The sequence below is a fragment of the Cibotium barometz genome, chromosome 23 (assembly GCF_041138505.1).
Source record: "Cibotium barometz isolate CiBa-2024 chromosome 23, ASM4113850v1, whole genome shotgun sequence".
Classification (NCBI taxonomy): domain Eukaryota; kingdom Viridiplantae; phylum Streptophyta; class Polypodiopsida; order Cyatheales; family Cibotiaceae; genus Cibotium; species Cibotium barometz.
Genome location: NC_141068.1, coordinates 51333208 through 51361080, shown reverse-complemented (window position 1 = coordinate 51361080; position 27873 = coordinate 51333208). Strand labels below are relative to the sequence as shown.

The window sequence follows — 27873 nt, the reverse complement described above, 5'->3', positions numbered from 1 at the left end:
ACACACACACACACACAGTTATTCATTTAACAACATGTACATACATTACTTGCATGTTAACAATAAAGTATGTACTTGTATTACCCTGTAATGACATCTGCATGATACAAAGCTCTGAAATTAATCTGCTAAAATGAAACAATGCTCACAAGCTATAAAATTTGAGCTCACACTCCACTCAACACCATTTGTCTTTTTCGTACATATTTTTTCCATTTTTCATTTTGTTTTGGTACATCGCTTTTCTTAACATCAAGTTTACTCATGGAGCACACGTAATATCTTTTTGGTTTCACAGACATCAGTAGCATCTCCCTCTCTTTAGCTACCTTGTCTTTTAGGTACATTCTCTTTTTCTTTCTCATCACATTAAAGGCAAACAAACATTCTTAAAGATTCTTTTTTTCTTTTGTAAATAAAACTGTAGAATATCTCCGAGAATTATCAAGACTACTCACAGCTAGAAACAAAAATGCAACATTAACAAACACAAAAAAAAATCCACAAACCTCAAAGAAGGCTATGAACCATGCGAGGGTGCTTCTTAAAAAGAACCTTTTTATAGAAATCTATCACAAATTACAAATTATGCGTGTGTCAGTTCACACACTGGCTCCATATAGGCCCATATGGTAGGGCTGCAGGCTGGACCCAAGGAATTGAATGGGGTCTAGGTTGTGCCTATGGATTTGGTCGAAGTAGAAATTGGATACATCACTAGAAGGCAGGTGGTAGGGTGCACCCAAATAAATGGGTGCTTATGAAACCAAAAATATGTTTGAAAAGTTTAGAAAAATGGGTGAACCATTGGGTTAGACTCTAGGAGACATGGAGTCAGTCCCAAGGTGTAGAGACTCTTTACTTCATGATGGAGGAGTAAGACGGTGGTGTATGTTGTACGTGATGTACATAGTCGCTAATCACCTCCTCTTACTTGTGAGAATCATGAAGGGACATGTGTAAGAGGATTCATATACATTTCATCGTGTAATGATTTTTTGGCACATGCAAGATGCAATCTGTTAATTAGTGAGACACTAGCCATTGTGTATGATGCCCCTAGGTGGGACTCTCTACTTAACACGTGTATGTCATTACCATACTCTGGGAAGACGTATTTGATCATATATAGGGGGTGGGAGTCCCCAGAACGTAGGTTGTTTTTCAAGATATCGGAGTGCGGAGTAGAGCATAGATATAGTGAACGATTAGAAAACGGAATGGAAACTTATATAGCTTCTTCTTTTTTTAGATGGTTCAGCAGATCCCCACTGTTTGGATTACTAGAGTACCCCAGATCATCGAGGAGTTGGATCATATTACTAACTCTTTGAGATCCAGAGTCGCGACCTATTTTGATCGGCCTTTATATTGATGAGTTCGACTTAGGAGGTCCGACACTACTTATGGTACTATGGTGAGCGAGGGCGAGTCCACAAATATTGTAGCTTAACTTCCAAATTCTAGGAGAATGTTACATTGATGATGGTACTCATGGGACTTGGGGTTATACGTGAGCTAGTGTTATGCTCTACCCTTACTCCAAATCGCTTGCTTTAGCATAGATTGTATACACTGCTTAGATATTTTATACCCTCGGATAGGATAGTTATTCATGGGGGAGGATACAGACTTTGTGCAAGCGGATTGAGTCTATAGCCAACATAAATAATCTCGATATATATAAAGTGTTTTTTTAATTGTAAAAGTTTATCTTCATTTTATCTTCTATCTTGTTTTTAAATTGTTTTGTTAAGATAAATTAAGTAAATAATAATTGTAGAATGGCGTAACAAATGACCCGACCCTACCTGTCTAGTATACTGAGATTGTCGCAAGAAGATGATATGATGGCATTTGTGTTTGAATATCTTTTATTTTCACGTAATCGACATAAAAATGGAATACTAAATCCAAGATATATTTGAGCAAACAAAAGAGTTCAATGTTGTACAAAAATAAGACTGATATATAAAATAAAGCTATTTCTTTTATTGAGCATTCTCTTTAAATTCATAGTATTAAACGTATAGCTGTGTGACACAATAATGGCTTAGTGTCATCTTGATCGAGAGTATCAAGTTGCTAGTATAGCTTTCCAGTACATGTGAAGAAACAATAAAGTAAGGATGCTTGTATATTATCTCGAGTTTAGAGATATTTACTTTGGACGACCTCATCATCGGGTTGATGCAGAGAAAAAGTTCATCATCAAGATTAGCGTAGATTTTTTCCCGTTTTATACTTCCAACCTGAATTTAGCCATAATCACTAAGAAACCCGGTTTAGTTTAAAGAATATAGGACCACAGGACGAACCCAATACTCCCTAGATGAATATTTATCTAAATTAAATCATGAGTTTTGTAGATGGGACAAAATCGAAACTTCCACTTATTTGGAATTAGATTTCCCTATTGCAATGTCCACCCATATGAAAATGTAGCTATATCATATCATATATATATATATATATATATATATATACACACACACACACACAGTTATTCATTTAACATCATGCACATACGCACATACATTAATTGCATGTTTACAATAAAGTATGTACTTGTATTACCCTGTAATGACATCTGCATGTTATAAAAGCTCTGAAATTAATCTGCTGAAACGAAACAATGCTCACAACTTATAAAATTTGAGCTCACACCACTCAACACCATTTGTCTTGTTGGTACATAGTTTTTCCATTTTTCATTTTTGTTTTCGACACTCTTTGGTACATCGCTTTTCTTGACATCCAAGTTTACTCATGGGGATCACATGTAATATCTTTTTGGTTTCACAGACATCAATAGCATCTCCCTCTCTTAAGCTAGTTTGTCTTTTATGTACATTCTCTTTTTCTTTCTCGTCACATTTAAGGCAAACATTCTTAAAGATTTTTCTTTTTTTCTTTTTTAAATAAAACTGTAGAGCAACAAACACAAATAAAAAAATCTAAAAACCTCAAAGAAGGCTATGAACCATGCAAAGCTGCTCTGCTTATTCACCAACAGCTGCATACAAAAAGAACCTTTTTATAGAAATCTGTCACAAATTACAAACCGCCATATGCCATATAGCAATTTATTCCACAAAATCAATGGCACCAGTACAAAAATGAATACAAACTCCTATTCACAAACCTTATCTTCATATTTCTTGGTTGAAAGTGCGCCTCCTCTGGGAACCCAACAAAAAAACCAGACTTTCGAGTGCTCTATCCATGCAGCACTCTGCGTGCTGATATAATATAATGCAATCTTACAGTGAGTGCTGCCCTCTCCTCTGTGAGTGAGCTACTAAAAAGTGTGGTATATGAGAGCATGTCAATCAATTTGGAATCACCTGGTCACTTTGTCACCACTCTTCAACATTGCAATACAAATAGAACCATATGTTGCCATGCTAAGACTTTATAACAGAGATGATTCCAGCACACATGAAACCTTAGAGCTTTCAAGAAGCCACAGCCACATCTGCAACGAGGGGAGAGACTGGTGACAACTCTTGACTGCCACTTGCAATGAGTTTCATTGATGCCTTTCCAGTTTGCTCTGTCTTTGAAGTACCAACATTGGGAGCAACAACATGTACTTGCTTCTTCTTTATCGTTTTCATCCCATGTTCTTTGACCTCCTGGGTCATCTCACTTGCTGAACTATGCTGATTGCTTTTGTTCTGTTTCGGTTTTATTGCATTGCCATTGGACTGGATGTCAGCTGAAGCCTTGATTTCTCTTCTTGGACTCTCAGAATGGTCTACATGACTTTCACACGTGCACTGATCAGAAAGTAAATCGTCTGTTGCTTTCTGCTGCTTTCCAGTACCACAGTCCTCGTCACACGTCAAAGAGTCAATTGCAGCTTTGATCAGAGTCTCCTTCTCTGGCACTGTGTGCTTGGGCACTTGGCTTGGCAAGTTTGGACCAGATCCCTTCACAAGTGCTGCTTTTGAAGTGGGTGTTATATCCTTGGATTTCTTTGTTTTGAGCTCTTGTGACATGGGCAGTGAAGGCTCGACGTGTGTATCAATGTTCTGCATATTCTGATCAAACTGGGGAGGACACGATGTGCCTTCTGACTTGGAATCACATGTATTGCTCTTTCTGCCTAATTTTGGTGATTTTGCACGTGTTGGAGGTATCTGTAAATAGACAAGAGAGGCAAATTTACCCTCGAACCTAGCTTTACGAGCACCCACTAGTCATACTACAAGCTACAAAAGCAAGATCAAAACCACAAAGGGAGAATAAGATCCCGCCCTTCTATGGCTGTTCTACATTGTATCAAAACCCTAACTCAGTTCTACATCAAAACAGTAAGGCATTGTAACCAAAACCCTAGCTCAATTCTACCTCTTACTTTCTTGATCTCCAGCTTTGGTGGTGTCGAGTCTTGATAGAATGAAGGCATTGGAATAGCTTTAAAAGAAAGACTCTTGCGAAACTGTTTTATTTCTGCTTCAATTTCCTCCTGCAGAATTTTCCAAAAAAAAAATATTACATCGTACCACAGACTTAAGCCATGAAATAAACACAAGCTACCCAAAAAAGAGTTGATAGAAAAAAACCGAACGAGAGAGGCCCCCAGAATGGAGCCACATTCAACACCACACGAGTCACCAAGGTATCAAAAAGTTATCACTTACTGCTGGGTTTCTGGAAGAGTGGCATATTGCCTTGTCAATCTAGCTTGGGCCATTGGGCACATGGTGAAAATCGACTAGTAACACCCAGGTACACGGGATGCAACAATCTCAACGGGATCTCCTGCAACCTATCCTGGGCAGTTCTTTGAAGGAAGAAACTGATCTCTTGGGGTGCATTGTCCAGGGCTGTGGCAGTACTCCCCGGACAGAGGGTAAAAATCTCCACAATGCGAAGACAGATCTCTTCAGCCAGGATACCACGGAGTCACCCCTGTCACAAACCATCTTGTCAAGATAGAAACAATCCACCCGGGTCAAGTTTGTACCCATTGTGCCTTGCACAGGACAATGGTACTAGAGTCTCATACCTGTGGCACAGTAAGAATCACCCATTGTGCCTTGCACAGGACAATGGTACTAGAGTCTCATACCTGTGGCAGGAGTTAGCTGCTGATGGAGATGCACAGCCCACCCTGGTTGCCGGGGGAGGGGGGGGGGCGTGGTGGTGTGCGAACAACAGCAACCAAAAGGTATGATCATGCACACATCTACATCACCTACCATGAGTGCACACTGGAGCTCCTCTCGGATGATCATCCTGCACACATGGCTACACAGGCCCCTTATGCTACGGATGTTTGAGATGGTCCACATGACAAGGGAAAGAGATTGCGGGCTCTGTTAGGCTCCCCCTCAGCTTGTTAAGTCTTTGATGCAGGTTTGGACGAGGAGTAACTAGGTAGGCACGGATGCACACCACCAAGCAGGACCACTCACCTAGCCTGATCCCTTGAGGTACTGGGGTGGTCATCCTCACGGTGCAGATACCTGTAAGTCCACCTGTTGTTGGCAAAGTTGATATGGAAGAAGACGAAGAGGTGGACCTCCCTCACCTCCTCATCATAGGAGCCCATCTCCATTCGTGGAGAAGACTGCCCACACCAACATCACAGGATGGCCAGGAATGGTGTAGAATGACACAGATATGAAGAGCCGCCACTACCTTCTAGGCACTCATGTCTAGTGGAAGGCACTTAAAAAATGCATATCCACCAAATGGCCCTGATCCTAGGGGACTCGGACGTTGGATCGGAGAACAGGGAAGAGGTGATAATCGTCTGGACTGGGTCAGAGAATCTTTGGGATAACCGTGGGCCGTACCGAACAAGTCTAGGGCAATGAGGGAAAGCGCAAGGGGAAGGCTGAAAGACAAGCTTGGATGGCTGTGAAGTCTGGAATCCCCAAAAGGAGAGGGGAAGTCAGTGCTATGGGGTCCAGCTTGGGTGACTAGTTCATTAAATCCATGTGCAGCTCTGCAAGAATATCTAGTGATCAATGTGATAAATGGTTCTAGATGGAAACCATTAACTCGGGACTCATAACTGCAGTGTGATGCCCCCTACCCAGAGCATTGCCGACAAGGGTGGCAGCCTACTCCTGCTCCAGGGCGACTGGTGGGGTGGGGTGGGGTGGGGTGGGGAGGGGACCTCCAATCTTGGAAGTCAGGTGGATAAAGTAGGGGTGGAGGGCTCCTTGCGGGGGGATGTCTACCCCTGGTCATCACCATCCATGAAGCATCCGCCAAGGGTGTCACTAGAGGGCATGCGCGCCATTTTGCCTCCGCCGGAGCAATGGCAAGCACATGAGCATGCGATGTCTACCAATTGGCAGACAATATGCTGCTCGGGTAACCAGAAAACTCAATCCCCCGAAGGAAATGGGAGCTATCTAGTCATTGGATCACAAGGTGCAAGGGAGGTTCTCCAGAGGGGCAATGACAACTCACACAGACACCGTCTAAGGGGCCTCAATACCTGGCCAATGGAGCACCCAAACGCCACGAGAACCTAAAAATATTCCTTGGTCAGGTACACAAGATACACGAGAAACACAATGTGACCATGAAACCAGTCACCCCTACCAAATGCATCAAAGTCCAGTAAGGATTCATGTCTCTACCTAGAGAAGTAAACTTGGGTGCCTCGTACTGCCATAACACTTTGCAGCACCTCCAATCTTGGAAGTCAGGTGGGCAAAGTAGGGGTGGAGGGATCCTTGCAGGGGGGTGTCTACCCCTAGCCATCACCATCCACGAAGCCTCCACCAAGGGCGTGCGCGCCATTTTGTCTCCGCCGGAGCAATGGCAAGCACATGAGCATGCGACGTCTACCAATTGGCAGTACTCGGGTAACCAGAAGACTCAATCCCCCACAGGAAATGGGCGCTGTCTAGTCATTGGATCACAAGGTGCAAGGGAGGTTCTCGAGAGGGGCAATGAGAACTCACATGGACACCATCTAAGGGGCCTCAATACCTGGCCAATGGAGCACCCAAACGCCATGAAAAGCTCAAAATATTCCTTGGGCAGGTACACGAGAAACACATCGTGACCATGAAACCAGTGACCCCTACCAAATGCATCAAAGTCCAGTGAGGATTCATTTCTCTACCTAGTGAAGTAAACTTGGGTGCCTCATACTGCCACAAGGCTTTGCAGCACCTCCAATCTTGGAAGTCAGGTCTCAGGTGGGCAAAGTAGGGGTGGAGGGCTCCTTGCGGGGGGGGTGTCTACCCCTGGCCATCACCATCCACGAGGCCTCCGCCAAGGGCATCACTCTAGAGGGCATACGCGCCATTTTGCCTCCGCCGGAGCAATGGCAAGCACATGAGCATGCAATGTCTACCAATTGGCAGACAATATGCTGCTCGGGTAACCAGAAAACTCAATCCCCCGCAGGAAATGGGAGTTGTCTAGTCATTGGATCACAAGGTGCAAGGGAGGTTCTCCAGAGGGGCAATGAGAACTCACACGGACACCGTCTAAAGGGCCTCAATACCTAGCCAATGGAGCACTCAAACGCCACGAGAATGTCAAAATATTCCTCCGGCAGTACACGGGAAACACAACGTGACCATGAAACCAGTCACCCCTAACAAATGCATCAAAGTCCAGAAAGGATTCATGTCTCTACCTAGCAAAGTAAACCTGGGTGCCTCGTACTGCCATAAGGCTTTGCGACATGTCTCCACCTAGCGAAGTAAACATGCGTGCCTCATACTGCTACAAGTCTTTGGACATGATCTTCTCCACGAGGGAGGCCACATCAAACTCATTGCACATGTATCCGATACGGGCAACTTGCAGGAGGTCACAGATCTTCAGCCTCGGGGGTTAAACAAAACCCACTCGTCGTGAGTCTGCCTCTCACTTTATGAATGAAATATACCCTTACTTTATAGGAAATAGCCACACGCAGTTCTGCTGCTGACAAGCTTGCAGACTGCCTCCGAGAAGACCACAGAGGTGGAAAGGAGTCGGAAGTCCAGTTCTGAAAATTCGCAGTAGAGGGCTGCCTCTGTCAGGGAAGCAGCAGTGGCTGCCATGGAATCCTTTGAAAGGGGAAAGACCTGAGAGTGTTCAAACAAGCATGCAGCTAGGGAGTACAGGGAGAAAGGCAGTCTGGGTTGAGGGAGAAGATACGGGGAGTTGGAGAAAATGCTAGGATAGACAAAAAACAAATTGATTGTTAGAGGACTTCTCCCAAGCGGCTAGCCTTAGAAGGATTTCCTCTTGGCCAGGATTTCAGCCCGTACTCCAAGCCTAGGGGGCCCTTGGCCGCAGAGCACTAGATGGATCTTGGAGATGCAGGCCCGTGGCTTTAGCCCAGCTTTTGAGGACAGATTTTCTGCCAACCTACTACGAGCTTGGGATCACCTTAGGCCGGCCCTGCAACAGTCGGTTCCGGTAGCCTCCGAGGAGCGCCTTCGGCAGCCCCTGATCTGGAACCCCCTGATCCGCCACATGCTGGGGGGGGGGGGGGGTGTTGTTCTATTAGGTGCATCCCCCACTTGGATGATGTGGGCATACTACACCAGCACAAGTGCAAGGCCCTAATGCCAGACACCAAGCATTTGTGAGCCCTTGTCCAAGGACGAGTCACCAAAGTACCAACAAGGGGTAGTCAAGGTCAATGTCATGCATGTCCCACACATGTCAGCATCCTGTCCATCCCACACTAGTGGGACTTCCTTGTATGTTTAACATTGTCATGTCGTCTCGGTCACTTATTAGGCTATTGGTCAGGTGCCAATCGTCAGGTCAAGGGTCAAATGCATCACCCTGGTGTGTGCAAAACTCATTTTGAGTACTAGCACCTCCAGACTTTTTGGGGGCGTGGACTATTCCATGTATGGGAGCCTTTGGCAGCCTCATGGCCACCCTATTTAGGGGCCATGGTCTTCTAGGGTGCCCAAAGGCCAAAGAGGTAGGCGCCCTTGTGAAATTGCAAAAAGGGGGGATATTTTCTTAACGACCAGCAAAAGGACAAGGTTGGCCTGTTTTGCTCAAGTTGGCCAGACCAAAAACCCCTATATAAGCATGTGTTCAGTCCTGGATCTCCAACTCTCAGTGTCTTGCACACATAGATACCACTGCTAGAGGCAGCCCTAAACCATTAACGCAAGGAGAAGAGGTTCAGATTCGGTCCCAAGTCAGCATGGGGGGCCTTGTGAGGGTTATTGGAACCCACACTTGTGTAATACTCTCTCTTGCATAATTTCAGTTTTGTGAATGATCTCTGCATGTCAAGTAAAAGGTTCCACAAGCTTCCGCGTGGGCGAGCATGGTGTGGCCAAATACGAGTGGGCCCAGTTCAAAGCGGTTTTTACCACCACTTCATTTGACCACGCGGTCTCGCTTGCGCAGAACATTGAATTTAAGTACAATGGGAAAACCCAAAGCTACCCAACCCCCGACTCCCAAGCCTCACGCTTCCAGGGGAACAAGGGGCAGACTAGGCAGTCCTCCGGAGCTTCTAGCTCCAAGCGTACCACAACCAAATCCCAGCTTAGTCTAGACCAGAAAGGAAGGAAAACTTGGTGGCCACCTGAACCGGACTGAGAAGGCGTAATATTAAAGAGAAAATCGATGTTTCTGGTGCCATACAGCAGGGCCTGCCATTAGAAATTGCCCAAAAATGTCAACACTACAAGCCTGATGCCAAGAGGCAATGGTGGTGAGTCAGCTGCCCAACTACACCCATCCCCAGACCCACCATCTATAGCGGTTCCACGGCCTTCCACAGGTGTTATTCTTAGCAGAAGCTTGAAGATACACAAAAGGGGGATGATAGTCAAGTGTATGAGCGAGATAAGTTTCCAAATGCTATGGGTATACGTCAGTATGTTGTGCTGCTGTTTGGCAGCGGCTACACAGAGCAAGTGATCACAAAACACGCAGCTCACTGTACCCGTTTCACACACATGTCAAAACATAGGACCATAGATGGAATTGGCACTCGCATTAGTATTAGCATTAAGTGTACGAGGCCCATGGCGCCAACTTGGTGAAAGAGTGCACAAAGCGGAAGCATACAAGCACTAGAGTGTGCTGAGAGAGAGTGCGAGAGAGAGAGAGAGAGAGAGAGAGAGAGAGAGAGAGAGAGAAATATGAAGCAACTATGCTGAATATACTGCAATGAAGCAATCCTATAAAAGGTCTCATAAGTGAGAGATACAAATCAAGACTACACAATGAAAAGTGAGGGAGGAAAAGCCCACCTATAAATAGGTAAAGTAGGGCTGGCCGCCTAGACAACTAGACCTGGTAGGCTGAGGACATGGAGCTGGCTGACTGAAAAAGACAACACCCGACTTGGAAAAATACCAAGAAAAATATGGAAAAATAGCAGAAAATAGGGGTGGCCATCCGACAATCAAGGGCCATATAAAGGGACCAAAAGGGACTCCAAACATGAGCAGAAACTGGGGATGAATGTGCTAACACCCCCTCTCAACACCAGATGCTAAACAAACTCCGAGAAGCCGAAGATGAGGAGCCAAGGAAGCCTGAGAAACCAGCTTGGTGAACAAATCTGTTGCATTCTCTGTTGAAGGACAATACTCCAAACGCATATCTCCAACAAGAACTCGTTCACGAACATAGTGATACTGAATCTCAATGTGTTTCGTACGAGCATGAAACACACGGTTCTTGGTGATGGCGATGCAACTCTGATTGTCACACCAAAGAAGAGTAGATCCGGTAGGAGAAAAGCCAAGTTCTCCCAATAATCTCCGCAACCAAATCGCCTCACATGCACGATAATCCGCCTCTGTAGAGGAAAGTGCCACAACAGGCTACTTTTTACAGCTCCATGAAATGGAGCTTAACCCAATCGAACGCCGAGTATCTGGATCTCCAATCCAATCTGAATCAAAGAAGAGTGCACCATTGGCCATAGAAGATGCCAAAGTGCAAAGTACCACGCAAGTACCGAAGAACCCTGAGAGCACACTGCCAATGCTGCTGACGGGTTTTGGATGCGAAAGAACGCAATAAGCCGACTGCGAAACAAATGTCCAATCGGGAGTAGGTCAACCAAATCAAACAATCGACGTGAACCCGATATTGTCCCTGATCAATCCTAGAGAAGCATCAAGAAGAGAAAGCTTCTCACTAGTATCCATAAGAGAAGATGCTGATCTCCATCCATTCTCATCTGAAACCTGTCAAGTATCTCTCGTGTGTACTTCTGTTCAGAGAAGAAAATACCCTTAGGGGTTTGCCAAATCTCAAAGCCAAGAAAATAATGCAAAAGGCCAAGATCTATCTCATCTCAAACTCTGTCTCCAAAGCATCCATGACTGAACGGATCCTCGCAGAACAAGAAAATGTAAAGATGAGGTCATCAACGTAGACCACAATGATAACAACCAACCCTCTCAAGGAGGATATAAAGGTTCAAATCTGTATGAGAACGGCACAGGCCAAGCTTCTGAAAGAACTCATCAATCCACTAGTACCAAGCCCGCAGAGCCTACTGCAAACCATACAAAGCTTTCTTCAGTCACAGTAAACGTGATCTTGTTTGCCTAGAACCTCAAATCCCGACGGCTGATCAACATACACTTCCTGTGTAAGCTCTCCATTCAAAAAAGCCGACTTGATCTCCATCTAGAATACAGGCCATCTATGATGTCCTGCGAGAGTAATAACGGTGCGAATGGTAGTCATCCGGGCCGTCAGAGCGAAGGTCTCATCGAAGTCGACTCCAAGGTGCTGAGAATAACCCTTGGCAACCAACCTCGCCTTGTGCTTGTCCAAGCTACCATCACCTTGGTACTTCGTTTTGAAGATCCAGTGCACACCAATCACCTTACGCTGCAGTGGCCTAGGCACCAAAATCCAAGTGTCATTCCGTTCAATAACATCCAGCTCTGCCTGCATAGCACGACGCCAAGGCTCATGTGAAAGAGCCTGGTCCACAGAAGTGGGATCAAAAGGACCGTGAATAATAGAGGACATAAGAGCATAGTTAACAAACATGTTGTCCTCATGAATTTGTTTCCTTGAAACTCTGGAAGATCGCCTGTGAGAACCAGGCGGAGGAGAAGAAGGAAGCTCATGTAACCCAGAATCATGAAGTGTCTAAAAATATCATCCATGCACAGATTTGCTCGAACTCACTGGAGGAGGAGCAGAGTCATCATCATCATCTGATTGAGAATCCACAACTAGAGGTGTAACAGAAGCAGGGAGAGGAGGAGGAGGAGGCGGAGGAAGAAGAAGCTCACCACCCCCCTCAGAAGATGCAAGAGTCTCGTCGAACACCACATCACAGCTCACAACAACTTTGTCGATCTACTGATCATATAGAACAACCAAATACCCGCAAATGAACAAGAGAGGGCTTCTCACCATGGAAAGCCTCATATGGAGTTTTCTCTAAAAGAGTAGCAGTAGGAGACCTGTTCTGAATGTAGACAACAGTAGAAGCCGACTCAACCCCCAGAACGTTGAGGTAATGAAGAATGCTCAAGCATAGCATGTGCCATCTCCACGATGGTCCTATTCTTCCTTTCTGCAACTCCATTCTATGATGGAGTATATGCTGTAGTAAGCTATCTCCGAATGCCATGATCCCTGCAATATTGCTGAAGCTCCTAGGATGTAAACTCACCCCCTCTGGCGGTCCTGAGAACCTTGACCGAATAATTGGTCTCTTTTTTCACCTCAACTCTCCAATCACAAAAGTGTTGAAAAGCCTCATCCTTGGACTTTAAAAAGAAGACCCAAGTATATCTGGAGAAGTCATCCACCATCATGAGCATGTACAACGCCTTACTCAAAGACGCAGTACTCATAGGACCACATAAGTCTGCATCAACAAGAGCAAGTGATGTCGAAGATCTGTGTGTCGCCTCCTTCGGAAAGGCGGCTCGATGTTGCTTCCCTCGTAAACAAGAGAAACAAACAAAAGATGGAGCCTTGATGGTCGGTAAACCCTATCCTTTGAAGCTCGCTGTAGAAGCTGATAGCTCAAATGGCCAAACCGAGCATGCCAAAGAGCTGAAGAAGAATCAATAGAAAGCAAAGCGGTCAACTTGTACAAGCCACTATCCTAGACTCCCTGAGCCAAGATGCTCCCAGTCTCCTTATCACAAATAGTAATCTCACAACGAGGGAAGATAACCTCCGCACCATGAGCTGTAAGAGCACTCACTGACAATAGGTTAAATGCCAAGTCTAGAATGTATAGAACATCAAAGAAGAACCTCTTGTCCTTGGAGGAGCGGAAGATGGGGATAGTGCCATGTCCATGAACTGGCACGGAAAAAGAATCACCCAAAGTGATATCACCTGTCATGGCAGTAAAGTCCTCGAACCAATGCCGATGACGTGTCATGTGAGCAGTAGCACCGCTATCCACAATCCACGACCGCGACTGAGAAGTCACAAGAGCAAGTACACGACGAGTACCCTGCCCCAGCTTCTCCTCAGTTTTCAGCACCTTCATCTCTGCGTTTTGTTCTCAGCTCTGCTGCTGGTCCGCTGGCCTCTTCCCAGCACTTCTCCACTGTAGCTACAGGTCATCCATCACCAGTTTTGACCCTTGAGACCCCTTGTACACTTGTCGGCTGCACTGTTTCAGGGCAGCAGCATGTTGTGCTGCGTTTTTTCCTCTACAGGTGTTTCTTGCAATTGTTGGTGTTTTGATTTGAGGATTGGTGGCATCCGGTACCTATGGTGGACACTTCTTCCGAGATTGTGTTTTTTTTTTCTGAGACTGAGCCCGAGCTTTTGTGATGGCTGTCCCAACTACTCTTCATATGTTCTTCGAGTTTGCAAAGTTGGATGGCTCCAACTACACTTTGTGGAAGGTGAAGGTGAAATCAGCCTTGTGTGGAGCCTTGTGTGGAGTGGATCTTTGGGATTGACTTGTTACAGCTACCAATGCCACCCCTCCCACCCTTGCTACCGCTGGTGTGACTCAAGCACAGATTGATATTTGGCGGGCAAATGATCGTCGTGTTTTCTCTTTTTTGATGTTGAATTGTCAAGATTATGTTCTCTCTCATGTGTGTGCAGCAGATGCCACACATGAAGTTTGAAAGGCATTTGTAGATCTTTATGAGATTAAGTCTGCGGGTCGGATTTTGGCTTTGGAAAAGCAGCTTATGATTTTGTCAGTTTCTGCCTTTCCATCTTTATTTACTTTCATCTTGAAGATGAAAGATCTCCGAGACGAGCTTGCTGTTTGTGGCAAGGATATCTCTACAGAGGATGTGGCTATTCGGTTGTTGGGGTAAAGGCGTTATGCCCACCCTTATAGTGTGTACAAGCCCATAAGTTATAGTACATAGTACACTTGGTACTTTTAATGTACTAAGTGCACTATGTATACTAGTGCAATATACATGTGTGATAGGGGAGTCACACTCATATCATCATGAGTTGACTTATCCCCACAACTCTCTCTCTCTCTCTCCCTTGTTGTTTCTCAGTGTATGTCTCCCACATGAATTAACCTAACCCTAATTCTTCTCTCTCCCACACAACTGGTATCAGAGCTTGAACTTCCAACTGGTGGTGTCGAATTTGCTGTAGAGACTAGTGGTGTCGAATTTGCTGGTGGTGTCGAAGGTGCAGGCGCTGATTTCTCTCTTGTGCTTCTACAACGCAGACCAACAGCTGAGCAGCAACATCTCATAGCGACAGCTCCAATAGGCGAGACAAGCGCTGGGCGTTAGTCGTCGACTGGCTTACAGGCAGAGTCGGCTCACAACGCGTTGGGCAGCAGCCAGGCGTCGAGCGAGGAGGCCAGCGCATTCAACACCTTTACGCACTCACAACCACGTGTCAGTGCTGGGCGTTAGTCGTCGACTGGCTTACAGGCGGAGTCGGCTCACAACGCGTTGGGCGGAATCACCAGCAAATTCAACTGCTCCGGCCCATCTCCATCGTGCAGTTGAGCACTGCACACTCTCTGTTGCAGTCTCGTACTCCCTTCGTCTCCAACAATCGATTAAGCACAGGAGTTGGGGACGCTTGAAGTGCATTTGGGCGATCCAGTCTCAGCAGCAAGCATACCACAGTGTGGAGCTGAGAGCATAGGTTGCTGTCTTGATCTTCTGAAGAGCCCTCCAACAGCATCAGATTTCTGAAACCAAATTCAGCACAACCCCTTTCCTGCAACAAAATTCAGAAATTACAAGGTATCTTGCTTCAATTTTTTTTTGGGATTTGCAATTGAGCAGGTCAATCATCAATTGAGCAGGTACAGGTGCCAAATTGCTCAATTTTTGAGCAAAATTGGCAGAATTGGGTGACATTGGTCACAATCAGGATCAATTTGCAAAAAATTGGTCACAATCAGGATCAATTTGCAGGAAATTGAATGTTGAAATTTGGGGCTTTTGATGTAATTGTGCAATTAAGCACTCATACATGCTGTATGATGTGAGAAATCGCACATTTGGGCAAAATTGCAGCAAATTGCAGTGCAAATCAAGGGGCTTTTGTGCCGATTGGGTTGATTTGCATGCAGGCACTCGCAGTTGATGCTGTGGATAATGTGTTGATGCCTTACAAGCACTCAATGTGCCTGTAAATCAAGGGGCTTTCATTATTTGGATGTATATGTGGCCAGGGGGAAGCATCGTGAACACTCTCGATGCCTTCCTGTGCGTCAATGTACCATGTATGATCAGAAATTGATCTCAAATCAAGGGGCTTTTCAAGATTTTATGCTTGTTAAGCTTGGCAAAGCAGCAGGCAAGACATTTATGCCTTGAATCCTCAAAAATCAGCTTGCAGTCAAGGGGCTTTGGCCCAATTTCTGTTCGGGACTATTTTATGCAGTGTTCGGGACTGTAAAAGTCTGATTTTTACTCATTTGGACAGCCACGAGAGCATTTATTGCTACTGTACCTGCTGGTACAGATTTGGCACAGCTTTGTGCAAGTTTTGGCATGGCTGTACACTGTTTTGAATGAGGAAAAGGTTCAATTTCAGCTGTTGTACTTGCCGGTATAGGTTTGGTACATCACAAGTGAGCACTTAGTACTGCTGTACAGTACTTTGGAAGGGCAACAGATCACATTTAAGGTGCTGTCCTAAATCTGCAGCAACCAGATTTTGGTGATTTCATCACATAAAGTGGGAGAAAAGTTGCATTTGTGCTTCCGCAGTGGGAGATAGACCTTGGGAGAACAACTGTGAGCACTTTGTGTGCTTTTGGTGCAGTGTTTGCACATTTTGCAGGGAGTCAGGCATTGACAGGTTGCATATTGCTATGGCAACCACAGGTGAGAGCTCTTCATTGCTTCACATCAAGAAGCTTGAAGGCTCGCATAATTATGATATTTGGCAAACCCAGTGCTACAATGTGTTGCTCCAGAAAAAGCAGCACAAGCCTATCAAAGAAAGGGGTGTAATGCCCGCTTCTCTTACTGCTGAAGAGTGGGAAGATATGGATGAGCTGGCAAGATCTACTATCATGTTGTCTGTGTCAGACTCATTACTTTTCAGCATTCGTGAAGAGAAGACAGCTTGGGGAATGTGGCAGAGATTGCAGGACTTGTATGCCCAACAAAGTGCCTCAAGCAAAGTGTATTGGTTGAAGAAACTCATAAGTCTTCAGATGAAGGAAGGGGCGTCTATGACAGCCCACCTAAATGAGTTTAATGGTATTGTCAGCCAGGTCATTAATCAAAAGTAGGCAATGGACGATGAGTTCAAAGCCACTTTTCTGCTATGCACTTTGCCAGAGAGTTGGGACACATTCAGGACAGCCACTAGCAATTCGCATGCTATGCTGTCATATGCAGATGTTGAGGGTGCTCTTCTTCAAGAAGAGATGAACAGGAAAAACAACTCTGTTGGAAAGTCCAATGCAATGAATGCACGTGGGAGATCCCAACAAAGGGGAAAAAGCCAAGAAAGGGGAAGGAGCAAGTCTCGCTCCAAAAAGGATTTGGAATGCCATTATTGTGGCAAGAAGGGACACATTAAAAAGCAATGCTACAAATGGAAAAATGATCAAAAGGAAAAGGGAAAAGGCAAAGACAAAGAGAAAGATGAAGCCAAAGGGCAAAAGTGGAGTCAAGATTGAAGAAATCAATGTGTCACATGCAGGTGGCAGTGAGGATGAGGTCCTATTTACGTCTTCACTTGATGCCCATTCACTTCTTACAGGTGGTCATGGTATGCACTCATGGATCATTGATTCAGGTGCCTCCTTTCATGTCACAGGTTGCAGAGACTTGTTTGTCAGGTATACTGCTGGCAATGAAGGAGTGGTTTATTTGGGTGATAACCATGCATGCAAGATTCTTGGCAGAGGTGATGTGAGGCTTGTGTTTTCAGATGGCTCACGGCTTATGCTCCATGATGTCAGGCATGTGCCTGAGATCAAAAAGAACCTGCTTTCTACTGGACAGCTTGATGATGCTGATTATGTTACCACATTTGGTCGTGGAAAGTGGAAGATTAGTAAGGGCTCACTGGTTGTTGCCAGATGGCAGAAACTCTAAGGTGGACACTCTTTATTTCACGCATGCAGGTGTTTGTCACCATGCTAATGTAAATGCAACCGAGCTGCCGGAAATCTCTATGTGGCATAGCCGGTTGGGACACATGAGTGTCAAAGGAATGGAGCAATTGTCTCGTTTGGGTTACTTGCCTTCTCTAAAGTTTTCAAGTTTTCAGTTTTGTGAGCATTGTATATATGGTAGGCAACTACAGTGCCCCCACAAGAAAGCTCTTGGACAGAAAGATGCTGAGTTAGAGCTTGTGCATACAGATGTATGTGAGATGCCTCAGCTTTCTTTGGGAGGGGCAAAATATTTTGTGTCTTTTATTGATGATGCCACACGCAAGGTGTGGGTCTATCCTCTTCGTTTGAAGAGTGATACATTCTCAGTGTTTCAGAAGTTTGTTGCTCTTGTTGAGAATCAAACTGGCAAAACACTGAAAGCTTTGCGTTCCGACAATGGTGGAGAGTATATGTCCAAACAGTTTCAGGACTTTTGTGATGCTAAAGGCATCAAGAGGGAGCTCTCTACTCCTTATGATCCTCCACAAAACGGGACAGCAGAGAGGATAAACAGGACCATTCAGGAGAAGGTCCGTTCTATGTTGTCACATGCTGCGTTACCTCATGGTTTTTGGGCTGAAGCTGTTATGACAGCCGTTCACCTTATAAACAGGTCACCTAACACGAGGCTTGGTGGGAAAGTGCCAGAGGAAGTATGGACAGGGAAGCCTCCGTCATACAAGCACTTGAGAGTGTTTGGTTGCGTTGCGTACGTGCACATACGCAGGGAAATGCGCACCAAACTTGATCGTAAGTCTCACAAATGCATATTCCTAGGATATAGTGACAAAGGTGAAATGGGGTATAGACTTTGGGATCCCGTAAATAAAAAGATTATACGTAGCAATGATGTCATTTTTGATGAAACATGCATGTATAAGGAGCCTGCAAGGCAACAGGAGCCTAGCAGAGTCATCTTTGATGATGATGGACATCATGGACAACAACCAAGGGCTGTAAATCAGTCATTACAGCAGGAAAACTAGCCCTTAAATGGTGCTGAAAATGGTCCAAATGGACAGCCAGAGATGGCAGAAGATATCCCTATGGATATACCACAGTTAGAGGAAATACCAGGCATGATTTTTCAGCCTTATGGCATGGAACAGGAGCCACCAATGGGTGATATGCAGGCTGGACAGCAACCTGCAAATGATGGTCATTGGGTACGGAGGTCCACAAGACCCTCCAGAGCCCCTGACAGGTTTGTTCCAGGGGTTGACTACTTGATGCTTACTGACTATGGGGAGCCCTCATGTTACAAGGAGGCTTTACAGAGGGCAGACAAAGCTCTTTGGGAGCGTGCCATGAAGTCAGAGATGGATTCTCTGCACAAAAATGGAACATGGAAGTTGGTGCATTTGCCTGCAGGCAAGAAGGTTTTGCCATGCAAGTGGGTATACAGGCTCAAAGTTGCACCAGATGCAAAGCCAAGATACAAAGCCAGGTTAGTGGCTAAGGGCTTCAAGCAGGAATATGGTGTGGACTTTGATGAGATCTTCTCTCCAGTGGTCAAAATGACCACACTTAGAGCTGTGTTAGCTTTGGTTGCGCATGATGATCTGGACTTGATTCAGATGGATGTGAAGACTGCTTTTCTTCACGGTGATCTCCATGAGGAGATATATATGCAGCAGCCAGAGGGTTATGCAGTGAGTGGAAAGGAGAAGCTTGTATGTAAGCTGAAAAAGAGTCTTTATGGGCTCAAACAGGCACCAAGGGAATGGTATCATAAATTTGATACATTCATGAAATCCCAGAAATTCAGGAGAAGTGACATAGATCACTGCTTGTACACCAAAAAAGCTTTGGATGGCAGTCTATTGATCCTCATCTTGTATGTTGATGATATGTTGATTGCCGGGAAATCTCGTAAAGAGATGGATGCCTTGAAGAAGAGGCTGCATGAAACCTTTGATATGAAGGATTTGGGTGATGCAAATCACATTTTGGGTATGCGGATACTTCGGGACAGAAATCAGCATGTGTTGTATTTGTCTCAGAAGGAATACATTGGCAAAGTTTTGCAGAGGTTCAATATGGACGGGGGGAAGAAAACTAGTACTCCTTTGCCTCCATATGTGAAACTCAGTGCTATGGACAGCCCACAGTCAGATAGTGGCAGGGCTGATATGGCCAAGATTCCGTATGCTTCAGCTTGTGGCAGTCTCATGTATGCCATGGTTGCTACTAGGCCGGACATTGCATTTGCAGTGGGAGTGGTTTCTAGATACATGGCCAACCCTGGCAAGAAGCATTGGGAAGCAGTGAAAGGTGTCATGAGATACCTGAAGGGCACACAGGATATGTGCATTTGTTTTGGCAAACAGGATGCATTAGTGCATGGTTACACGGATTCGGATTATGCCGGTCATCCAGATAACCGGAAGTCTACTACCGGTTATGTGTTTACATTCACAGGAGGTGCTGTGTCATGGATATCCAGGATGCAGAAGTGCACTGCTTTATCTACTACAGAGGCCGAGTATATTGCAGCCACTGAGGCTTGCAAGGAGGCATTATGGCTATCTCGGTTAGTGGTTGATTCGGGTTATACAGGGGATATTCCATTGTTGCATTGTGACAGTCAGAGTGCCATCCAGTTGGCAAAGAACCCTGTCTTTCATGCAAAGACGAAGCATGTGGATGTGAAGTATCACTTCATCAGAGAGGTGATAGAGAACAAGCAAATTCAGCTTGTTAAGATTCATACGGATGACAACCCGGCTGATCTGTTGACAAAGAGTTTGCCTCCGGAGCGGTTTGCTCATCGCAGACACTTGATGGGCATTGGATGAGGCCAGTTTCAGCCTTCATATGGCCTTGTATATTATCATGTACATGCTGATTTTTCTTTTCCTTCATTTAAGGGCACTTTGCCTTTAAGTGGGAGGTTGTTGGGGTAAAGGCGTTATGCCCACCCTTATAGTGTGTACAAGCCCATAAGTTATAGTACATAGTACACTTAGTACTTTTAATGTACTAAGTGCACTATGTGTACTAGTGCAATATACATGTGTGATAGGGGAGTCACACTCATATCATCATGAGTTGACTTATCCCCACCACAACTCTCTCTCTCTCTCTCCCTTGTTGTTTCTCTGTGTATGTCTCCCACATGAATTAACCTAACCCTAATTCTTCTCTCTCCCACACATTCGGCTTCTCTCCAAGCTTCCATAGAGGCTTGATGCTTACTTTTAGTCTATTGTTTCTTCTCCTTGTCCTGTTCCAGTTACTTGGGAGGAAGTTCTTCTCTCCTCGGATTGGCATCTCTGATGGTTTTGATGAAGCTTTGGCTACTCGAGATCATAATTACCAGGAGTTTCAGAAACGCCTCATTTGAAACGGGTTTCAAAAAGGTTTTAAGTTTTATATTTTTTTGAAACGTCCATCATACAAAAAATATATAAATATATATATTTTTCGGTATAGAATATACATGAAAATATGTATTTAGGCCATGACCAAGGCTCAAGCGTCTTGGTTGAGATGGTCAACTAGTCACTATCAAGCAAAAAAGGAATGTAAAAAAAAAAGCTTTATACAAAAAATATAAGTTTAGAATATACATGAAAATATGTATTTAGGCCATGGCCAAGGCTGAAGCGTCCTTCTCAAGATGGTCGACCAGGAAAGGACGTGCACGTGCAAGTAGAGTCAACAAGAAAAAATGCGCTTTGGAAATGCGTATGTATGAAACTGGCATGTAAGGTTTTTGGGCCTTCAAATTTTTAGGTGAATAAAAAACGCGTTTCATATTCTGAAACGTTTCATAAAAGTTTTGGTCAGTTTCATATGATTTGAAACGGGTTTTGTTGCTACTATGCTCGAGATTAAGGGAAGAATTGACAAGAACATAAAAGGGACCAAAAGGGGACTCCAAACATGAGCAGAAAATGGGGATGAATGTGCTAACACTTGGTCATACAAAAAGCACTAAGTTTGTGCATTATTTTATACTTCATCACGAAGAATGTAACAAAGACCCTTGTCACAATCAAGTGTGAGCCCAGAATCCCTAATTTTCCAATGATATCTCATCATCAAGAGAAGTGGGAAGGTGCCCAATGTGCAGCCATATACATTCAGATCAAAGAGACAACATCCAATACTTCAAAGAAGTATAAGGCCCTATACACCCAGTCCTTCGAGATAACCTTCCACACGTGCTTCCTCCTTCCAAACTTGAGGATCACAAGATTGGCATCATACCAAGCGTAGAGCTGCCCAACGAATTCCCTCGCAGACTCAATAATATGGAGTCAAAACTGGATTGCCACTTGGAGGAAGTATCTGTGTTATGGATTTGTACACCTCAGTGTGTCACCATTTGCGGCACGACACCTATCCTGTTCAGCAAAATACAAATAAAGATGGGTTATCACAATTGTGTGGGGACTTTTGTGCACTCAACAAGCTGACATTTCCCTATGTCCCGTATCGACTACATCTTGGAGTGGCTGAATGGTTTCCACTAAGGATTAGCACTAGGCCTTTTATTAGACCATAATCAACCTCTACACAAGAGATGGTTTTTGAAAGTAGAGAACGTCGCTCTTTCTCCTCTTAGAGAAGTAGTAGATCTGAATCTTGTTTCAGATCTACTACTGCTCTGAGAGGAGAAAGAGACACATTCTCTACTTTTAGTTTCAAGCACACTAATACGATGATTCGGGCCTCCATTTATAGAGTCCCCATGAAGGAAGGCACCTAGGTTTGCCTTGGACACCAAGCCTTTCCTCATTCAATGCACCTCCACACCTCCACGTAGCCTATCCCAACTTGGGAGTCACCCCCATATGGCCTTGCCACCTCAATGGGTTGATGTGGCATCCTCCAAGGACTCACCTTAGACAAATACTTTGTTCTTGATAATTATGACTAAGGTAAGAGTGATTACCAAAAACGATGTTTCATCACCCTCTTCTAACAGTAGAGTGCACAGTGGAGTGAACGCCAACACCACTCGAGCTAGCTTGGTGGCATGATTGTGTATCTTCTAGGCAAAGTCAACCCAATGGCTGATGCTCTCACTAGAAAAGGGCAAGTTGCAATTGTCCACACTATACTTATCTAGCTTGAGGGACGTGGACTAGAGGACATGAAGCACAAGTACACCAACTCCAAGGGGTTTGGCACATGGTGAGCAAAAGCATTGGAAGCCACAGGACCATCTCACTTCATCATGCGGGATGGTTGGCTCGTCTATAAAGACCGTCTCTGTGTGCAAAAAACATCTCTAGTACAGCTTCTCCATGACGCCATTACTAGTGGTCATTGGGTATGAACTCTACATTGACAAAGCTGGAAGAACCACACTTCTATCAGCAACACATAAGACGTGATGTCTTCACTTATGTGAAGCATTGCCTAGTTTGTTAGAAGGTGAGCATGTCTCATGTGAAGAAAGAAAGACTTTTACAACCTTTGCCATACTTTTAAAGCCCTTGCCATTCTCGAGGAACCCTGTCAAGATATATCTATGGATTTTGTGACAAAGTTGTGTCCCTCAACTAGAAAAAGGAAAATACACAATGTTTAACCATTGTGGACAGAATCAACAAATTCATGATGCTAACGGTCTAACACAACTATCGAGGAGGTTGCTTGCTTGTTTAGTCGATATTGGTGCCCAGTTTTTGGTCTACCGCATACTACCGTACCGTGTCAACAGGAATGCAATCATTTTTGGTGTGCTTTATTAGACAATTTTGTTACTAAGTTGAACTTTTCAAGTGCATTCCACCCACACACACAGATGGCCGAAAAGTGATACAATCACTTGGTCTTTGATGTGCTAAAGTGTTATGTCCATGATCAACAAGTTGAGTGGAAAGTATTTTTGCCTTGGGTTCAAGCAATTTTAAATGATTCGTTTCTTCTTCCACTACATGACTCCAAATGAAGCAGCATTTGAGCGATCTTTTCCATCCTTGATAAGAATGGTCGAAATCCTAAGTACTCAAGGCAAACAAGGTCACTGCGTCTTGCGGAGAGGTTTTAGAGTCAATCCAAGGTCACCGCGAAACGTTTCACTATCGAAACGAAACGATGCTGAAACGATTTATTTTGGAACAAAACGTTTCAACACCAGGTGGGTGGACAATGAAACGTTGGACCGAAACGATCATATACATAAAATGTGAAGGTATTGGCCAATAATTATAAGATGATATTAGCATACTTATTATTGGTAAACAAAGAAGACATACAAAAGAGAAGAGAAAAGAACAAATAGGATGAAAGAAGGAAAGAGAGAATTATAAAAGCTAAAAAGCGCACAAAATCACAACCTTTTTCTCCACATGAAACAATATGGTTTCAATGTGCACATGAATCGTTTCAACACTGAAATGTGAAACGAGTTTCAAAGCCACTGAAACGAGTTTCATGGTGACCATGAGTCAATCAAAGCCCATTTGGCCAAAGCACACGAAACCTAGCCTCGCCAGGCAAACAAAAACAAGAGAGACGTTGAGTTTTCCAAGGGCGATTCGGTCTATCTGCTAGGGTGTCCATGGCCCAAAGAGATAGACCTCCTCGTGAAATCGAGAAAAGGGGATAATCTCTCCACGACCAAAAAAAGGACAGTCAACCTGTTTTGCTCAATTTGGCCACCATCTTTGTAACATGCAGTGGAATTATGCGTAGATGAAGGATCCTGTCACACAAAGTCTCACACCACCTTTTGTATCTTGAGTTTCGTAAGCCTTTAGCAATCCACTTTATCACTTCAAACTTTAAGAGATGAAAGAGAGAAATGAAATGAAATGATATATTAAAGTCCTCAAAAGGCCAAAATGACCTATGAGACCAAAAAGGTTACAACAATTGGTGGATCTGATACAATGTCTGTGTAAGAAAAGCTAAAACAACTAAACAACTAACTGAAACTGAAACAACAACTATGAGGAAAAGTAAGGTACTAGGCGCTCCTAATGGATAACATCTAGGAAGGAAAACTCCAGCAACAAAGGTAGAGAGAGAGAGAGAGAGAGAGAGAGAGAGAGAGAGAGAGAGAGAGAAATGAAATGTTATATTAACGTCTTCAAAAGGCCATAATGACCCACAAAGGTAGAGAGAGAGAGAGAGAGAGAGAAAGATACACCTTATTGGGTCCAAAATTACCCACTGAAGGGCCCAAGAGTATTTGCTTTATTTCTTTAAAGAGAATGAACGTGGGACTGTAGATAAGCCAAACACAAAACCTTCTAAGGACCAAACAATGGGACACAAAGCACCAATGTTGACCAGTCTCGACGCCAATAAACTATTCCAAGGGGCTGTAGGAAGGCTGCAAACTGAGGCTGAGAGAAGGGGCTGATTGGAGACTGTTTACAGGCTGAATATGCAAACGATGATGGCTGAATATGATGCATCGAAGGGAAGCTGCGTTTCTACAAGAAAGGAGCAGATAAGCATGCGCTTCAGCCTATAGACGATCACTTGATGATGATTGCTGAATACTTGATGACTGCATGAATGAACGATGAAATCGCTTGCTATTTATATGCATAAGCAGGTCTGATCGGCTCGCTGCTATACAGGTCCGTTGTCTTCATAAAGCTACACGACCTACATATAATATCTATGCTGAATATAATATGTTAATGCTGGCTGACTAGGTAATAATGCTGCCAACTCGTCATATGGTTGCTAGCTTAGGCTTTATGCAATGAAATAAATGCTTGGAATGGCTATGGTTGTCTATTGTGCATATGCAAGGCCATGAATGCTTTCTAATGCAAACCCTAAGGCTTCTATATGCATGAATGATTCTCTTCAAGTGGGTTAAGGGACTACTTGACTGAGTGACTGACACTCTATGGCTGAGCAAAGACCTACGTAGCTCGTGCCTAACATATCCTGGACTACGGTTTACAATGGGGCCACGGCATATGACAAAATTATATTCTAAAGGGTCCTACTGCTATACAATGATGCCCTGATGATGAGCCATCTTGTCACCATGCACTACAGTGCAGAGTGCATATGACAATCTCACAGTCTTGCGCACATACATGGTAGACATCACCGCCAGAGGCAACCCTCAACCATTAACGCAAGGAGAAGAGGTGAGTGGCAGTCCCAGGCCAGCGTGAAAGCTGAACACAGATGTCTCAACCTGAAGACAGCAAAACACACATCATTCTACTGTCTAGCAGATGCTACACAAGACGGCCAGCAATCAGCCCCAGAATTCCAGCATCTGCACGTCGATTTGGTCAGTACAGACAGGGATTTACAGCCCTGCAGGTCAGTTCATTACTTCATACCGCAATACATGAAAATACACTTATGGACAGGGGGCCCTTTTGGGACCCAATCCTGTATACTACTCTCACTTGCTCTCCACCCCTTCTCTCTCCAGTATGATTTCAGTTTTGTGAATGATCTCTGCATGTCAAATAAAAGGTTCCACAAGCTTCCGCATGTAACAGGCTCAAGCCAAGAATGGAATAGAGGGAAAGGGGCAAGGCTAGATGGCTGGAAAGGGCAGGCAGAGACAGGCTGCAAACAAGAGGCAGGGGCGCACGGCTCATGCCAGGCTTGGGGCAAACAAGAGGCAGGCCTGCGCGGGCAGAAAGGGAAGAGCAGTTGGGCAGTGCAAGCAGAAGTAAGGCAGGGGGTCAAGTGTGATGGGCTGGGGGAGGCACGGGGAAGCAGAGGGGGGTGGAAAGGCTGGTGAGAAAAATGTAGCATGGAGAGATGTGCACGGGGAGCTCCAGCTCGACTTCTAGTCCAAAACTGAATGACTACCGAAGTTTGATGTATACACAGTCTCCCCCTTTGCAAGTGGTGCTTTTCTCTCATCTCGAACCTGTGTCACAATCGTGGGAAAAGCCCATTCTTGAATGTATTGCTTTGGCCACCCTTCCAATTCTGATCACCTCAATTATGAGAAGCACATCATTCAAAAATCGTTGCCGGATGGAGCGTGTGAACCAGTAGTCCAGGGGTTCAATTTAATTTACCTTGGTCTCAATTTAAATTACCAAGGTTGATACTTGGTAAAAAAGTATCCACAAACTCTCCCACCTCAGCCTTGCAAGGAGCCCAAGATTCTCAGCCTCTTCTACCTCAGGTGCCCTTTGTTTTTTTTTTCATGAGCTTGAGAAGCTTCAACATCTTAAGAAGATCACTACCCTTAACCTTGAAGGTCTCTACCCTAACCATATCAAAATCTACACTCTCTAATCCTAATCACACTCTTCTTCTTTTCTAAATTAAGTATGCAGTCAGGATCATAATCCACATGTCATCCTCCAGGGAGCTCTAAAGAGATTTTGGAACTGCGGGCTTGCTTGGATAATTCTCTAAGTTATGAAGTCTAGACCAAATAGAACTTAAGGTTGAACAATCATGCTAATGAAGTGTACCTTTGTCTTTGCTTGTGCTTGCTTACTTGCTACCTCCTTTGCAGTTAGTCTCTCTTCCATCTTTGAGTTGAACTGAAAACCAAGAAACAAAGGGCCAAAAGTCTGAATCATATATTCAAACACTTTACCTCCTTTCTAAATCTTTCAATAAGCATTTCCTCGAATTACAAACAAGCACTTCCTACAAATCCAAACAAGCATTTCCTACAAAGTAAATCACCAAGACATAACAGTCAATGTGGACTAGGAAGAATACCAAGCATCATGAACAAAGAAACTAGAGAGAATTTTTTCGCATAAAGACTGTGATTGCAGTTCACAACCAGCATACCTCTTTTCTCCTTTCGGCCCGCACATCACTGTTGAAGTTGAACATATTGGCACTTGCCCTTAGCTGGATCGCTTTAGCCTTCTCAGTATTGATAGCTTCAAGATGCCTTCCAAGCCACGTGCATTCATTTAGAACCATTAAATGCAAAGTAGCACATTATTTTTTAACCAAGCATATCACTACTTACTGATACAGATGCTTAACAAAACCTTTGATAATGTGTGTCACTCATGCCAAAGATTATCCAGCCTTACTTTATCTTGATTTCTATCAGGAGTCAAAAAGGTTCACACTCAGATTTGGGAGCCCCCTGACGGCGTAAGCTTGCATAATCCTATCAAGTAGGCTTTGTGGAAGTGGTTTACTCATAAGCAAATAAAATAATGAATCAATTAAACAGCAGAATGAACACAAAACATTCAAGTGCACAGAAGATACTACATTGGGTAATGGCCAGGATGCACCCCCCGCCCCAATTTCCCTTTTTAAAGTGGCCACTCGAGCAAGGGGTTGTTCCACAGCATTCCAGGTTTCCTCCACGCCTTCAAAAGTCCTTGCAAATGTGAGGCATTTTCCTAATGGATGGGACACTTGCATTTTCTTCGTTTCCAATGAGTGCTTGACGCAAACTT

The 27873-nt window shown here is 44.4% G+C and overlaps 1 protein-coding gene across 3 annotated transcripts in view; it reads right to left on the bottom strand.

The window, feature by feature from the left end:
• Positions 1 to 2979: 2979 nt before the first annotated feature.
• Positions 2980 to 27873, bottom strand: part of LOC147626070 (uncharacterized) — a 49920-nt gene continuing 25026 nt past the window's right edge. For 2 of the 3 annotated variants that reach the window (XM_086817630.1, XM_086817631.1), the window contains exons 5-8: positions 27242 to 27347; positions 26911 to 26982; positions 4364 to 4474; positions 2980 to 4145 (exon numbers count right to left, since the gene is read on the bottom strand). In XM_086817630.1, the coding sequence (XP_086673756.1) occupies positions 3459 to 4145; positions 4364 to 4474; positions 26911 to 26982; positions 27242 to 27347 (976 nt within the window). In that variant the 3' untranslated portion in view covers positions 2980 to 3458. Of the gene's footprint in view, positions 4146 to 4356; positions 4475 to 26910; positions 26983 to 27241; positions 27348 to 27873 lie in introns of all 3 variants that reach the window. The other variant, XM_086817633.1, reaches the window with a different exon arrangement.